The sequence below is a fragment of the Leptinotarsa decemlineata genome, unplaced genomic scaffold, assembly GCF_025532065.1.
Source record: "Leptinotarsa decemlineata unplaced genomic scaffold, Ldec_3_MD MMD2_tig00004307_RagTag_RagTag, whole genome shotgun sequence".
Classification (NCBI taxonomy): Eukaryota; Metazoa; Arthropoda; class Insecta; order Coleoptera; family Chrysomelidae; genus Leptinotarsa; species Leptinotarsa decemlineata.
In genome coordinates, this window is record NW_027412606.1 from 5,919,702 (window position 1) to 5,934,949 (window position 15,248).

Here is a 15,248-nt window from a genome sequence, read left to right on the forward strand (position 1 = left end):
TGAAGAAAACGAAGGAATCGATATCAAAAGGTATTCGCTTGTAATATGTCAAATTGACATTTCCTGTATTCCAAATAACGTTTGAAAAAATTCAAAGAAAAATCGGTAATAGAAATACTAACGTAAAGTCAAATTGTACTCACCGATATGCAGGTTAAACCAGGTAATTTTATAAGGATGTAACGTAACATAATACAAAAATTTTGTACAAGTTTACACTGCTGAACAAGTGATTCTACATAGTTGTCAGTGTTGTCAGAATTAATTATCAAGGAACGGCAGATGCATGTATTGAGTTTTGCCATTCATTTCAATGAAACATTATTCGTATGAATAATCTCAATAGAAACATAAAGTTCACACAAGAGAAAAAAATTATTTTCGTAGACTTGATCATCACACGACATAATAAATTTGAGTTCAATGTATTCATGAAATTGAGCTATACAGACAGACATTACAATTCCAAGTGATTCTGTGTACTCTCCATCCCAACAGTCATAAATTAGCAGCCTACAATTTAATGTCACACAGAGCACTCTCGTTACCTTTGTCTGTTAACAACCTAAATACTCCGGGATTGAGTGCTCTGAGATAGAATCTTCCCCACAGGGGTTCTGTATGCAGAAGCTAGAATCTCGTCCATCCACCCCCATTCATCCCTGAGTGGACCTCAACCTGCTGATGGGCACCTCTCGCTGTTGAAAGTCAGCCTTTAGGTGCTAATATTTCGTGATGTATTGATATTGTTTGTCCTGACTTAACTGTGTAATAATTGAATGGGATTTCCCTTAACATTACCTGAGATAAGTGTCTTTCGGTTGCGAACTAAGTTTGTGTGTGTCTACCTGGAATCACACGTTGAAACGTGAGACCTCGTTAGTCTTTAGCTCGCATAAGTTTCTCAACTTCTGAGGGTTGTCTTTCGTATGGTGACGACAGATGATTAACGGAAAAACAGATTTTAAACAGATTTTTTTTGTAATCTGTATATAAAGGTCCCCAATTGAGTTTAACAAAGTCCTAAGAAAATCCAAGAGAGATACGTAGAGAGGGCGATATGAGGAGGTCGAACAGACCCAAGCATGTGCCAGGCTCTACAAAATACTCTCGAAGGAACCTCAGGTCCCAATAAATAATCTGAAAACAAATACGGGGGAGTAAACAAAAACCGGAGAAGAGACTATCAGAGAGCTTTTCCGGGTACACTTTCCCGGGTCCGAAATTACAAACCGGAGTCCTGGGCGAATTCAGAACTGGAGACCCCGAAAAGGGCATCCAGGGAGGAGTGGCAAATGGCAAAGAAGGTGATAGATATGGAGAAATTTGAATGGGCTGCACACTCATTTCAACCCTATAAGTCGCCGGGATCTGATGGCTTATACCCAGTAATGCTTCAAAAGGGACCGAAAGTACAATTCTCAGAGCAAGCTTAGCACTGGGATACATACCAAAAACTTGGAGACTGATCAGGGCCACTTTCATTCCAAAACCTGGGAAAATCGGACAGGACTCGGCGAAGGCTTTGAGACCAATTAGTCTTATGTCATTTGCGTTGAAAACGCTAGAAAAACTATTTGACAGGTATATCAGGGACGTATCACTGGCTATCAGACCATTACATCGAGACCAATATGCATACAGATCAGGTATGCCAACAGAAACGGCTCTATGTCGGGTTACAGAAAAAGTAGAATATACTTACAAAAACAAGGAAGTACTTCCAGCTGATGTTTTGGACATTGAGGGCGCATTTGATAATACGTCGTTAGAATCAATCATCCAGGCGTCGAGAAGAAGAGGGTTCGACAAGACAAGCTGTAGGTGGATAGACTGCATGCTTAGAACAAGATTGGTAAACACAACCATTATGGGGGAAACAGTCGTGGCACGGGTAGCAAGGGGCTGTCCTCAGGGGGGGTTCTATCCCCTCTGTTATGGAACCTTGTAATAGACGAGCTACTATGTCTCTTGGACCATAATGGGTATGGAGCACTGGGCTATGCAGACGACTTAGTCATCTTAGTCCAGGGTAAATCCAATAATGTAGTGAAGGGATGCATGCAGCAGGCCCTGAACATTATAACAAGATGGACCGAAGAAGAAGGGCTTAACATAAGCCCATCCAAATCGACCATAATAGCATTCACCAAGAGGACTAAAACGGAGGGTCTCTAACCTCTGAAACTTCGAGGTGAAGTGTCGGGGGAGGTGAAATATCTGGGAGTAATCCTAGATTTCAAACTGATCTGGAACCAACACTTGGACAGGATAAAGAGGAAAGCGGAGGTAGCACTGATGCTCACCAGACGCACCTATGGATAAACATGGGGGATAAAACCAGACATGGTATATTAGCTATACCCGATGGTGGTTAAACCCATGATAACATACGCATCTCTGGTCTGGTAGCCAAAGATGAAGCAGGCGACCGCCATCAACAAACTAGGCAAGTTGCAAAGACTTGTATGTTTGGAAATGAAGGGAGAAATGAGAACTACCCCAACAGCTGCATTGGAGACACTCCTGAATCTACCTCCTTTACACTTTGTGATAATGGGGAAGGCCAGGATGGGCCAATTCTGACTGGAAAACTCACCGAAGTGGAGGAGCACATATTGAATATGTGCACGGACCACATGACACCGAAGTACACCTCCAAGACAAACTTCACGGCCAAAATCATAAGCCGTGAAGAGCGGAAGACCATTAGTCATTCCGAAAACATGTTTGGAAAAAACACCTGGTATACAGATGGATCGGAGACCAAACATGGAACGGGAGCTGGAATATACCAAGCGGATAGAAATCTAAACTACAGGTATCTGCTAGGACTGACTATACATATTCGTACAGGCGGAAGTGTATGCTATCTTGCAGTGTGCAAGGCTTATTAAATTGAGACCTCAAAGAAATAAGCGGATCAATACTTTTACAGGCAGCAAGAGCGCACTAGAGGCTCTGACAAAACCTGGTCTGGGAATGCCATGAAGAACTGAATGAACTTGCAAACAGGAACAAATTACCTTTGTACTGGGTGCCAGGATATTCAGGGATCACAGGTAATGATGAAGCTGATGAATGCGTTAGACGCGGATCATCAACTTCATATATAGGTCCTGAACCAGCTCTTGAGGTCCAAGTCCCGGTAGATGAATCTGTTAGGCATGTATCTTGGGAATACTTTTCCATAACCGACAAAAACATTTGAAATTCGCGCCGGCGGTAGTTCCTCCTACTATCGAATGTTTCCACTAATAAAATTCGTGTCTGTCATGATAACTATACATTGTCAACATAGGCAAATAAATGTTGGCTAACATCCGATTCTATTAGGTTGTTTCAAAAGCTTTGTCCATTTTGATATTTTGTGTTTTCGTTAGGAATCACACGTTAAAAGGTAAGACCTCGTTAGTCCTTAGCTCGCAAAAGTTTCAACTTCTGAGGGTTGTCCTTCTTAGGGGTGCGATAGCTGGTTATACATTTTTTTCAACTCCATATCTCAATAAATAAGTATTCTGCTGTGTCGTTATATATACTGATCGATAGAGAATTTGGTACTCTATACATTGATGCTGTTAATTTTTTCCAAACTTTGATTTTTTGACTCTTTTCAGCTTACATCTACATGATGTCGTTAAGCGATTTTCGCTGCCGAAACAGCCAAAAAAATTAACCAGGCCTTTGGCAATGATAGTGTTATTGATCGCACTGTTGGTTTGCGAAATTTCGTTCACGAGATTTCAGCTTCGAAGATGAGCTTCAAAGTGGTCAACCTACAGTAATCCAGGATGATGATTTGAAGACTGCTGGAGAACGACCCATCCCAACATTCCATGGCAAGGCGGAAAAAGTGGGCGTCAGCTCTCTTGTGGTTTTTGATGATTTAGATCGTATTGGAAAGGTCAAAAACCTCGAAAAGTGGCTGCCCCACGATTTGAACAATCGACAGGAATTATTGGTTTTTACTCAGTTTAGGACAGATATACATCTGCTTTTAATTTGTTTCTTTCATTCAGTAACCCAATTTTGATATTTGATAATTCAATTTTCATGTAATGAAATAAGTTGATATGAATAATGAATAAATATAAGACTTGATCGAATAGGTACTTTGATTTTTCAAAATTTCCATATCAATGAAACTATATGGAATTTGGATCTCCATTTGATAAATTACCAGTTTTCAGATTTGGAAAAATATTCAGTAACGGGGAGTTTAATTATATTCGGTTATTCAGTAAATGACACGAATTCTTGAATCGATTTATTTCTGAACATTTTAAAAGATTGAGTTCTAAACTTTTCTTTTCTGCGTGTAACACAGCATAGTCGTGATTAACCTCATGTCCTTTTAAAAGATGGTTTGCAAATGTGGAACTGCATGAGTTGTATATATTTTGACTTGTGGCTCTGGCCCAAAACTTCACATTGGACAAACGGAGAGAATTATTTTCCAAAGAATTGGAGAGCATAAAAATAGTTTTTCGAATGGAAAGATCAATTCCAAGTTTGCAAACCATTCTTTAGAAGAAAGACGCGAGTTCAATAACGACCATGAATATGAAATCACTTACAGAAACTTTATGGACTGAAAAATGAAAGCCAAGGTGAATTCTTGTTCCGCAAATACCATGTTAGTTTATTTTGAAGAGTTGTCAAGAAGATTGAAATCATCAACATTATGATCTCAGTACTCGATGCTGAGGAGTACCATAATTATTAAAAACTGTGTTGGTATGTCAAGAACTACGTGCATTTTTGAAACGCAATTCTGAAAAATATGCTCCAAAACAGTCAAAAACACAAATTCAACAATTTCAAAAGATGTACCTGATGAAAAGTATTCGTTGATAAAAGTATCAATTGAATTTTTTTTAATTTTTATCGAAAAATGAATGTTTGGTTTTCATTTCAGGGTGCTATTAGCTATTGGCCTTACAGAGGCATGCCGTTGTGATGAACTTCGAAAATTAAAAATTGATGACATGGAAGATATTAATTCGGCCCTTTTAATAAAATTACCCGATACTAAAACCAAGTGTAATATCTGTCATCCATCTAAATGAAACACCTTCAAGGTTCATTCAATAACTATATTTTCCAATTTTAAAATACCAAATCACAGAGCCCTGTCCAAGGACGTCACAGATAACTTTTTATACAGTATTATAGTCCAGGCACATTCCTACTGACATTACACTCCTCCCTTTCTAATTTAGAACTCTTGTGCTTATAACTATGGTACAAACCGCTCAGGTGGTTTTCTGAAACGCTGGGGGCGATGGGATAATTCACTGGGAGATATATGAGTCTCTTGATCACTACTAGTTGAATTGATATTATCATAATTCGATATTGACATCGTTGAATCTCTCTCTTGTGATTTTCCCACCACCGCTCCTGGTGCCTCACTGCTACCTAATTGAAAGCTCGAATTTTCCACCTCTTGAGGCAAAACAATTTGTTCCTTACTGATTTCAACTTCTCCGGTTTTGGTAAATAAGGTATCCAAAATTCTTCCAGGTTCGAAACCACATATAAATTTATCCCGAAGTGCATTGTCTAAATAAGTACCAAATTTACAATGTGTAGCTAGCCTTCTAAGACGCACTGAATATTCTTGAATGCTTTCTACTTTAAGCTTTTTCGCAGAATAAAAAGCATACCTTTCTGCATAAACTGCCCGTTGCGGTTGATAATGTTTCTCCAATAACTCAACCAACACATTGAAACCTTTATTTTCTGGTTTATCGGGAACACATAAGTCCTCGAGTAAAGCAAATGCACTCTGATTAAGGCTATTCAACAACATTGCTCGCTGCTTACTTTCCTCTGCCACCTCATTAGCAGTAAAAAACGATTTTAGTCGCCGGACATGGATGCCGAAATCATGAATGTCTGGATTGAACTCCGTTTGTAACCCAAATTGTCCCGTCGCCATGTTACTTGTTTTCAATCAAACAAATCCGTTGTTAGACTAAATTTTCAATATACGTTCATCCTCGTCGCCACTTGTAATATCTGTCATCCATCTAAATGAAACACCTTCAAGGTTCATTCAATAACTTTTCCAATTTTAAAATACCAAATCACAGAGCCCTGTCCAAGGACGTCACAGATAACTTTTTATACAGTATTATAGTCCAGGCACATTCCTACTGACATTACACCAAGGTTTCTATAAACTTCACAGTCACAGGAGAATTTGGGTAAATTTTACTTTACGGGATACTCACGGATTTTCGCTATTTTTTCTGTGATGATACTACGTAACGGTAGGAATTCATAACATTTTTTATGTCGGAGTCGATTAGTTTTCGAGATATAGCCTGTCAAAGTTTGTATGATGTCATATATTACCTTTTTTTTAAGCAATAAACGATTGTAATTCACATATTTTTATTCAACACATCTTTTTCCATATCATCGCACTTTTTTCTATTCCTTTTCATTCACTTATTGCTAAGTTTCTTGAAATCAGATTGAAATTCCATAATTTATCACATGCTAACTCAACCTAACCTAGCTCAATCTAACCTTACTTTAGAATTAAAAAAAACTGTGTATCCTCAACATCTAACCTCGCCTTCGGCTCGTGCAAACAAACTTCTGCGCTCATGAGACATATGTCGTTTTTCTCACTTGTTGTACAATATACTATTGATCAAGGTCTTTTGAAATAATAATTTCGATTTGTTGTACACTATTTATGATGAAGTATGTTCCTCAGTATGGTATTGCTCACTTTCATTTATAATATTCATACTATGCATATTATATACGCATTATTATTAGGACGTGCCCATTAAAGGGAATAGTAAGAAGTGGAAATAAATAAAAGTATATTTTATTGAAAGCTTTATTTTTAGATACACAGGATAAATATTCAATATTTCACATAGACTCAAAACGAATAAGAAGCTATTCCGTTCCTTTGGTTTTCTTGAAATCTATAGGAAAAACCACTAACCCATAGTATTACCCGCTAAAGAAAACCAGAAAAACGATTAATAGTACATTAAATTCAACCATAGAAGCTAGAATAACATTAGATATCTTTATTAAAATGTTTATCCTCCTCATTCGATTTTTACAACTCCGTAACCTTAACTTACAGTAAAGCAATATACATATATATAAAAAATAACAGCTATAACAAAAACGAATAATTCAGCATAAATATTCTCGAATACTGTAGTTAGTGGTACTAACATATCTTCCTAAGTACTTTATTCATTATGGTATAAGAAATTCTCCAAAACACTCTGTAGCTGTCAATTTGTAAACATTTAGCAAGCAAAAATAATTCAATTTCATTTTGGTTTTGGGGAATCTCTTGCAATTTTTTATACATATAAGGAATCAAAATACGAAATATACACTGATTTGAAATATCAGATTTTTTTCCAATAATCGCTAAAAGTACTGATTTTTTTCAAAATGGCAAATTTTCGGCAGGAGGTGCTGTTTAAAAATGGACCGATGTAATCTCATTGAAAGTAATACTATATTTTTTAGTCACTGAATTGAGTAAAAAAATCATTGAGTAACAAGCTTGAAGCGAAGTCATAATTTCAGATGTATTACAATAAAATGATGTCATAGTCATATTTGGATTATACACTTAGTCACACTGAGATAACTTATTTTAATTATTTGTGTATCTCCTTATTGCTTACTTTCTTTCTCGAGTTCTTTGAGTAATGCTTTCATTTCTTCAGAGAGTTGATGTTGATCAGCTACTTTACTGAAATTAAAAAGGTTGCAAATTAATTCAAAATCGTTTTTCTCAATATTGAAACCAAGTCATTTTGTGAAAAAATCAAAGTGAATCATAACATATGAGCAGTGGAATAAATACTGCTGGAGTTTTTTCCCAACACCAAACCGTTATTTTAACACCTCGATACGTGTTTCAATCACCAAGTCATCATTTTCAAGAAGAAGATTGAAAAGTTTTTTTTTCCAAACCTTTATTTTAACAAGTTGACACGTGTTTTGATCACCAAGTGATCATTTTCAAGAGGAAGATCGAAAAGTTTATTCTTCCAAACCATAATTTTAACACCTCGACACGTGTTTCAATCACAAAGTGATAATTTTCAAGAGAAAAATTAAACAGTTCAATCTTCCAAACCGTTATTTTGACACCTCGACACGTGTTTCGATCACCACGAGATAATTTTCAAGAGAAAGATTGAATAGTTCAATCTTCAAAACCGTTATCGTAACACCTCTACACGGCTTTTGATCACAAAGTGATCATTTTCAAGAGGAAGATTGAAAAGTTTAATCCTCCAAACCGTAATTTTAACACCTCGACACGTGTTTCGATCACAAAGTCATAATTTTCAAGATAAAATTAAACAGTTTGATCTTCCAAACCGTTATTTTGACACCTCGACACGTGTTTCGATCACCAAGTTATCATTTTCAAGAGGAAGATTGAGAAGTTTATTCTTCCAAACCGTAATTTTAACAACTCGACACGTGTTTCGATTACAAAGTAATAATATTCAAGAGAAAAATTGAACAGTTTGATCTTCTAAACCGTTATTTTGTAGGATCACCAAGTGATCATTTTCAAGAGAAAGATTGAACAGTTCAATCTCACAAACCGTTATCGTAACACCTCGACACGTCTTTTGATCACAAAATGATAATTTTCAAGAGGAAGATTGAACAGTTCAATCTTCCAACCTGTCATTTTAACACCCCGACACGTGTTTCGATCACCAAGTGATCATCTTCAAGAGGAATATTGAACAGTTCAATCTTCCAAACCGTTATTTTAACACTTCGACACGTGTTTCGATTAGCAAGTGATCATTATCAAGAGGAAGATTAAACGGTTCAATCCTCCTCGTGTAGATGATCACTTGGTGATCGAAACACTTGTCGAGGTAGACGATTAAACTGTTCATCCTTCCTCTTGAAGATGATCATTTGGTGATCGAAACACGTGTCGAGGTTTTGAAATGACGGTTTGGTATTGGGAAAAAGCTCCAGTAATATTCATTACTACATCAAAGTTTCCAAACAGTACATCACAAGTGGAATAGATGTTCATATTCCTTCAAACTTGTTGAAAATTGAAATTAGTCGACAACTATTTCATATGAATGGTGACTGTATTGCAAACAAAAATTTATTGAAATTCTCATAATATTGACGAGGCACCTACGGTAAGTATTAAAGTTATGTCAGTACTGTAGAAAAAAAATCATGGGATCTTAATCTCTTCTATAAAATATACGAAAGTTGTAAATATTGAAAACCAGTCATATTTCAAAAGTTTTATTAATGTTCTTACGGAAAAGTGTGCAAGAATCCCATATTTTTTTGTCGAAATTTCCGGAACGAATTTGATATTCTATTTGTTTTTGGCATTCGTCTTTCTCCTTTAATAATAGTAATGATATTAATTTATTTTTCATCAATTAGGTACAATACGTACATATAGTAAGGCAATTTAAAACAGAAAGCATACTATAATACTGATAAGCATTATATTAGGTATTCCTGTCGACTGTAGTAACATTTTTCACTAAGCAAAGTTTTAACACAGTTACAAAATACATTTTCATATTTCGAAGTTTTGATCGACGTTGTCAGTTTACTATACAGGATGATTCCATTATAGAGGGGAGATTTTTAGAATTCAGCTGTCCTGTGGGGGTATTCTGAATTAATCGCCATGCCGAGTATAGAAATTGTGAGAGGAACCATTAGTTGAGAGATTTTTTCGGACAAAGACTGCACATTTGAAAATATACAGTACTGGGACAGATAACAATTTCATTCTTATGAATACTGGTTTGAAACTCTCACGATATTTGAAGTAAAAATTAGTCTCATTATAAGCTTCTGTCCTATGAACACCCTGTTGAAATTTAAACCGCACCCCCAAGACATGATAATCAAAGAAACATTTGAGAAAGCCATTACATAATAGATGCTCATCATACTTTTCTGATCTGCAAAGTTTTCATTCGTTTTGTGGCAGAAACAGCTTTACTGAGTTTGAGTGTGTAGACATCCACAATCGTTCCCAAAAATTTCACTTCATGTGACATATCTATTTCATCAATAGAGAACACTACATCTTGAGTATTATAAAATTTCATTGTCACTGATTTTGAGGAGTTCAAGACGAGGCGATTGCGTTTACAACAAGAAGAGAATTCATCGATAATGCTACTAGTTTTGACTACCACGTCGTCTATAGTGTGTCTAGTGATTATGACAGTGGTGTCATCTGCAAACATCGTTATGTGGCAGTCCCTCACGTATTCATATAAATAATTAATAAAATGAATAATAATGATCCTAAAACTGAGCCCTGAGGAACCCCCAGTTCAACGGTATACTCTTCTGATACGGTACCTCCATATTTGATTGACATACAGCGCTCCTCCATATGGAAACTCAGCCATCTCAATACATTTTTATCCATATAATGTAATTTGTTATTATCGCTTTACTCGTGAAACAGTTAGTGAATGCGGTTTTGAATCTAGCACACTTATATGACACATGAATTTAGATATTGAAATTGTATAGTGATTCGAGAGTGATGAAGGTAATGGGGATTTCCTCAAATTACTGTTTAACTCAGAAACGAACTGTATAAAAGTATTAGTATCTTTTGTTGAGTATAATTGGTGGCTGTTAAACAGTATCATGTGTATCAGTGAAATAATTTTATATTATTTTGTTCAAAATCGGTATTCTGTTACCCTAACGCCCCTACATATGCTTTTTCAAGAACGCTTGAAGACTGGCAGTAAACAAATCTAAAGAAATGAACTTTAAACGTTCAAGCCAGTCTCTGATATACCTATACAGTAGGTTGGACGCCTATCAGAAAAAAACTGCTCCCCTGGCTGATACCACGAAGGGCGTTGGATTATATCCGACAGGCGTCAGTGTATTAACCTTCACAGAAAATTTCCTGCATATGCAATTGGCAATACAATTGAAATAGTCGACCTTATATTTTGGAACGAGCACACTTGCAGTCTGGGCTCATTAGCCACTCGTCAGTGCAAGATAGTAGCCATCATCGATCTAGAGTCAATAATATTCCATAATTGAAAATCGGAATTCTTTCAGATTATTTCATTCCTCTTCCTAAGTTGGAGCGAACAACAAAATGTCACTCCATCTAGTGAACGAGGTACTAACCAACTGCATATCCGAAATATGCCCGATTCCTCTGAACGAGAAAGAAACACTTCCTTATTAGTCAGTGGGTTATGCTTGAAGACTGATACTAGGCCACTATCTCGCACTGACGAGTGGCTAATGAACCCGAAACCGGTCTGCAAGTGTGCCCGTTTGAAAATTGAAGGTTAACTCTTTCAGTTGTCAATTGCATATGCAGACAATTTTCTGTGAAGATTCCTGCACTGACGCCTGTCGGATATAATCCAACGCCCTTCGTGGTATTAGCCAGGGGAGTCGTTGTTTTCTGATAGGAGTCAGTCCATTCAACCCACTGTGTAGGTATATCCGAGACTGGCTTGAACGTTCAAATTTCATTTCTTTAGATTAGAAGAACGCTTTTGTAAACAGAAAACGACACATTTTTAGTTTTTTCCTCATATATAAATGAATTGACGCATTCTAGAACAGTTTTGTATATGCTTGGAAATGTTTCTTGTATAATCTCGTTACCTTTCATATCCAGCTTCGTCTTTTTCTGCACCTTCTTCACCTTCAGCTGAAAAATAGATATGAATTGAATGAAGACGATAAGAATAAGTTAGGTCCACATGCTTAACATTAAAAACTATGTGCACTGCAAAAGTGATATCCAAATCTGAAATAGAATATAACTAAAAAACATCCTTAGAAGAGCATCGAAAATAATTATTGTAAGTGAAAGATGGAAATTGATACAAAAAATGATCGTGTGTGGCAATACTGAAAACAACATCCACACTCACCAAGTAACACTACAAATTCAAAGTGGAATGGAATGGTTATATACAGTGGAGAAATGAGATTTTTACTATTAATGCATTACTTTGCTGTTGCTGTGAAGGAAAGGGTCATTCTGAAAATCATCCTCTGGGTTATCCTTCTGTCTGAAGTATTCTTTCGATTTCATAAACTACATCTTACGACTTTATCTCCACAAACTTCATCAAAAAATTTCACATGTTTTCCAGCTGAAATTAGTGTGCCTGGTTTGATCAGTAATAGCTCGTTTCCATTACGAAAAAGCTACTGTGTTAGCGTGGATATCAAATCGTAGGGTGTAGTTTATAAAATTACTATAGATCTTCATCAAGTAGGTAACAACCGAATCAATCAGAAAAATATTCTTTTAATTTATAAGCGGAGCAAATTACAATGCATGTATATATAAATGAAGAATATGGAAGACATCCAATAGTTTATGCATTCGAAAAGACCAATTCCGAAAGGTGGCGCTGCTGAACTCAAGGAAACCAAATGAAATGTTAAAAAATATCATTCTGTATTGAAATGTCTAAAAATTATTATTATCGGTAATCTATCAACCAACTGATAGTCCAAGACGATGCAGTCTTCAGGGTCAATTAAATTGGTGAGGTTGTAGAGAATTTGTAAAAAAAATCCGCTCTTATGCATAGGTAAAATTATCTCCTCACGAAGTAAGACTAACACTGATCTCTCCAACTAATAATTTGGATGAATGGTGTTTTGTGTTCAGTATTAAAAGAGGACAACTTGCAACAAATATTGCAACTTTATTGTTATTATATTAATTATAAAAAAGGTCCTCAGTGATCCCATCCTTATTATCACCATGACTATTTGATGAATAGTCATGAGACACTGAATCACCTTTGAGAATTTTCTGAAGAGAAATAGTTCTTATTATTATTATATACTTAGAGTTGAATCATCTCTGTCGAAATAGTCACTACGAGACCATATATTTTCCATGAGTTTTTTTGAATAGGATTTTCGTTTTACATCACAGAACCGCCAAACTTGTCTTTTTCGCAAGCTGATAATTTGCCAATAAGTAATAGTTGATCGAATGGTTTGACTGCTCACTATACATTCTGAAACTTCCAGTTAGCTTTCTGAGAACTCTTCAAATTGGAATAAATAACGTGAATTGAGAATAGAGTTGAACCAAAAAAAAAACAATATAATGCAATAAAGAAGCAGCAAAGCATATCGTATCAGAGTTATTTTAATTTTATTGAAATTTATAAAAAATTGTGACTTTGAACGATATCGTCAGAAGTTGGAAATTATTCAAATTGATTGTGCATTATACACCAAAGAAAATTAAAGGATGTGTGAGAATTGAATTTGTGGGTCATCATGACCACTCCTTTCTTAGTTCAGTGGTTGATTATCAACTTTACTGGTTTCATACATATTTCTGAATTACCGTATTTCTGTATTTATTGTAAAAAATGTAGTAATCGGTTAGTTGGTGAAGATGGTTAAATTTTTCAAACTTGAATATGAAAAAATTTTATAAGTGCATTATTTGAGAAAATCTGTAAATTGTGTTGGATGATTTTCATTAAAAAAAAATGAGTATCGAAATCCGTTCTTAGAAATGGTTATAGCAATGAAACCGATCATACTGATGTAGAGATAGATGTATTTAGTGTAATTTGAGGAGTGAGCGAATACATTTTTATTCATCGTTTGAATTTGACGTTTGATTTCTTTCTGGTTCTTCTCGATTTTTGTCGAAATGTGTATTTAAGCAAACTACTGTGATTCTATATTAGAATGAATTTTCAGTGTTCCATACTTCTTAATTGTTTTGAGAATTTAAAAGGTGGTAGCTCAATGAGAAAACTGAACATTTATAGGCAAATTCGAACAGTTGTTGAAAAGTAAATTTTGGACGGAATTGATAGATACAATATATTACAATATTTCACAAGAACTACAGAATACACTTTGATAAAATTAATAAAAAGACTTTTCTCTAATTTCTTTCACTTGTTATTTTATTTTAACGACCGGTTCGGTAAAACCCAAAACCGGTCTTAAAAATAAAATAATTAGGATAATGGGTCAAAATTGGAAACCAGTCGTAAAAATAAAATAACTAGTGGAAATTAGACAGAAGTGTTTTTATCCATTCCATCAAAGTGATCATGAATTTCCACAATATAACTAGTCATCAATCACACACATAAAATAAAACTTGACGAGAAGAGATGATTGGAAAATGCAGAGAAAAAAATTAATTCCAACTTTTCTTGTAGAAAGTACAAGGAATGTCCTAAATTTGGACTCCTCCGATAGATACTCAAGTACTGAGGGTAGTAATATACTCGCATTTGATATTTCAATTATAATTACTGAATTATAACATTGTAACCATACTATTATTATCATTAACTCATATTGAATTTTGTCCAATCTGTCGATATCGTTCTACTAGATACAAATGAGATGTAAGTGGCTGAAAACGTTCAGAACAGAAATATTAAAAAACTCTCACCAAGACACAAAATTGGACGTATCACAACATACTGAATTACGAAATAGGGCAAAGAGTGTGATGAACATGTAGAGGAATGGTACCTATACTACCGAAGAACATTTAGTCGTCATAATTTCAGAAATGAAAACAACTTCTCAGGACAAATGATGCATATGGGCGGGGGTAGGTTTGAAGTTTTGAGAAATAACTTTAACTTTCAATAACATTGATATAATCTAAGCCCAGACACAAACAAAGTACGACTCAATTCTTCGGTAATGTTGATACCGTGTAACACTGAGATAACAATATCCTATCTACCATGTTTGGGTAAATTAAAGCGCCAATCATGTTCCCTAGGATCCACTTCAGTTTGGTCTTCTACACTGATCTCGTAACGAAGTGGTCTTCTACGGGTTACCTGGGCTATACCAAACAGAACCGTCAAAATATACTGCTATTTCCATTGGTGATCATTTGACTTGAACAAAAGTTTTAGTTTCTATAGCGAGATAGTGTCATTAACCCTTCAATTTTGTGGACCTATTGGAGACTCAAAATAAATCGTTCAACTCAATTGATCATTAATGTCATCCTTTTGTAATGATATCCAATTTACTTTTTGGACCTGACATAAACAATCCCCATTTATTTATTGGAAGATGCAAATTCACTTACTTTTCATAGTTGAAGCTGTTGACTCTTTCGACGTAGCACCACTTGTGGCTTCGTCGGAACCTGTCGAATACAAAAAAATATGAATTTCCATTTTATTGTCCCATATTAA

General features: G+C 35.4%; 2 protein-coding genes across 18 annotated transcripts in view; both read right to left on the reverse strand.

Annotated features, from left to right (window-relative positions):
- Positions 1-295, reverse strand: part of LOC111504731 (uncharacterized) — a 33,992-nt gene extending 33,697 nt beyond the window's left edge. Inside the window, exon 1 of the mRNA XM_074178846.1 lies at positions 144-295. Coding sequence (XP_074034947.1) covers positions 144-191 — 48 coding nt within the window. The 5' untranslated portion in view covers positions 192-295. The remainder of the gene's footprint in view (positions 1-143) is intronic.
- A 6,553-nt stretch (positions 296-6,848) lies between these two features.
- LOC111504733 (uncharacterized) overlaps positions 6,849-15,248 on the reverse strand; it is a 398,322-nt gene continuing 389,922 nt past the window's right edge. For 12 of the 17 annotated variants that reach the window (XM_074178849.1, XM_074178862.1, XM_074178858.1 and 9 more), the window contains 4 exons: positions 15,140-15,199; positions 14,783-14,887; positions 11,683-11,728; positions 6,849-7,750 (listed from right to left, as the gene is read on the reverse strand). In XM_074178849.1, coding sequence (XP_074034950.1) covers positions 7,672-7,750; positions 11,683-11,728; positions 14,783-14,887; positions 15,140-15,199 — 290 coding nt within the window. In that variant the 3' untranslated portion in view covers positions 6,849-7,671. The remainder of the gene's footprint in view (positions 7,751-11,682; positions 11,729-14,782; positions 14,888-15,139; positions 15,200-15,248) is intronic. The other 5 variants (XM_074178864.1, XM_074178859.1, XM_074178857.1 and 2 more) reach the window with 1 other exon arrangement.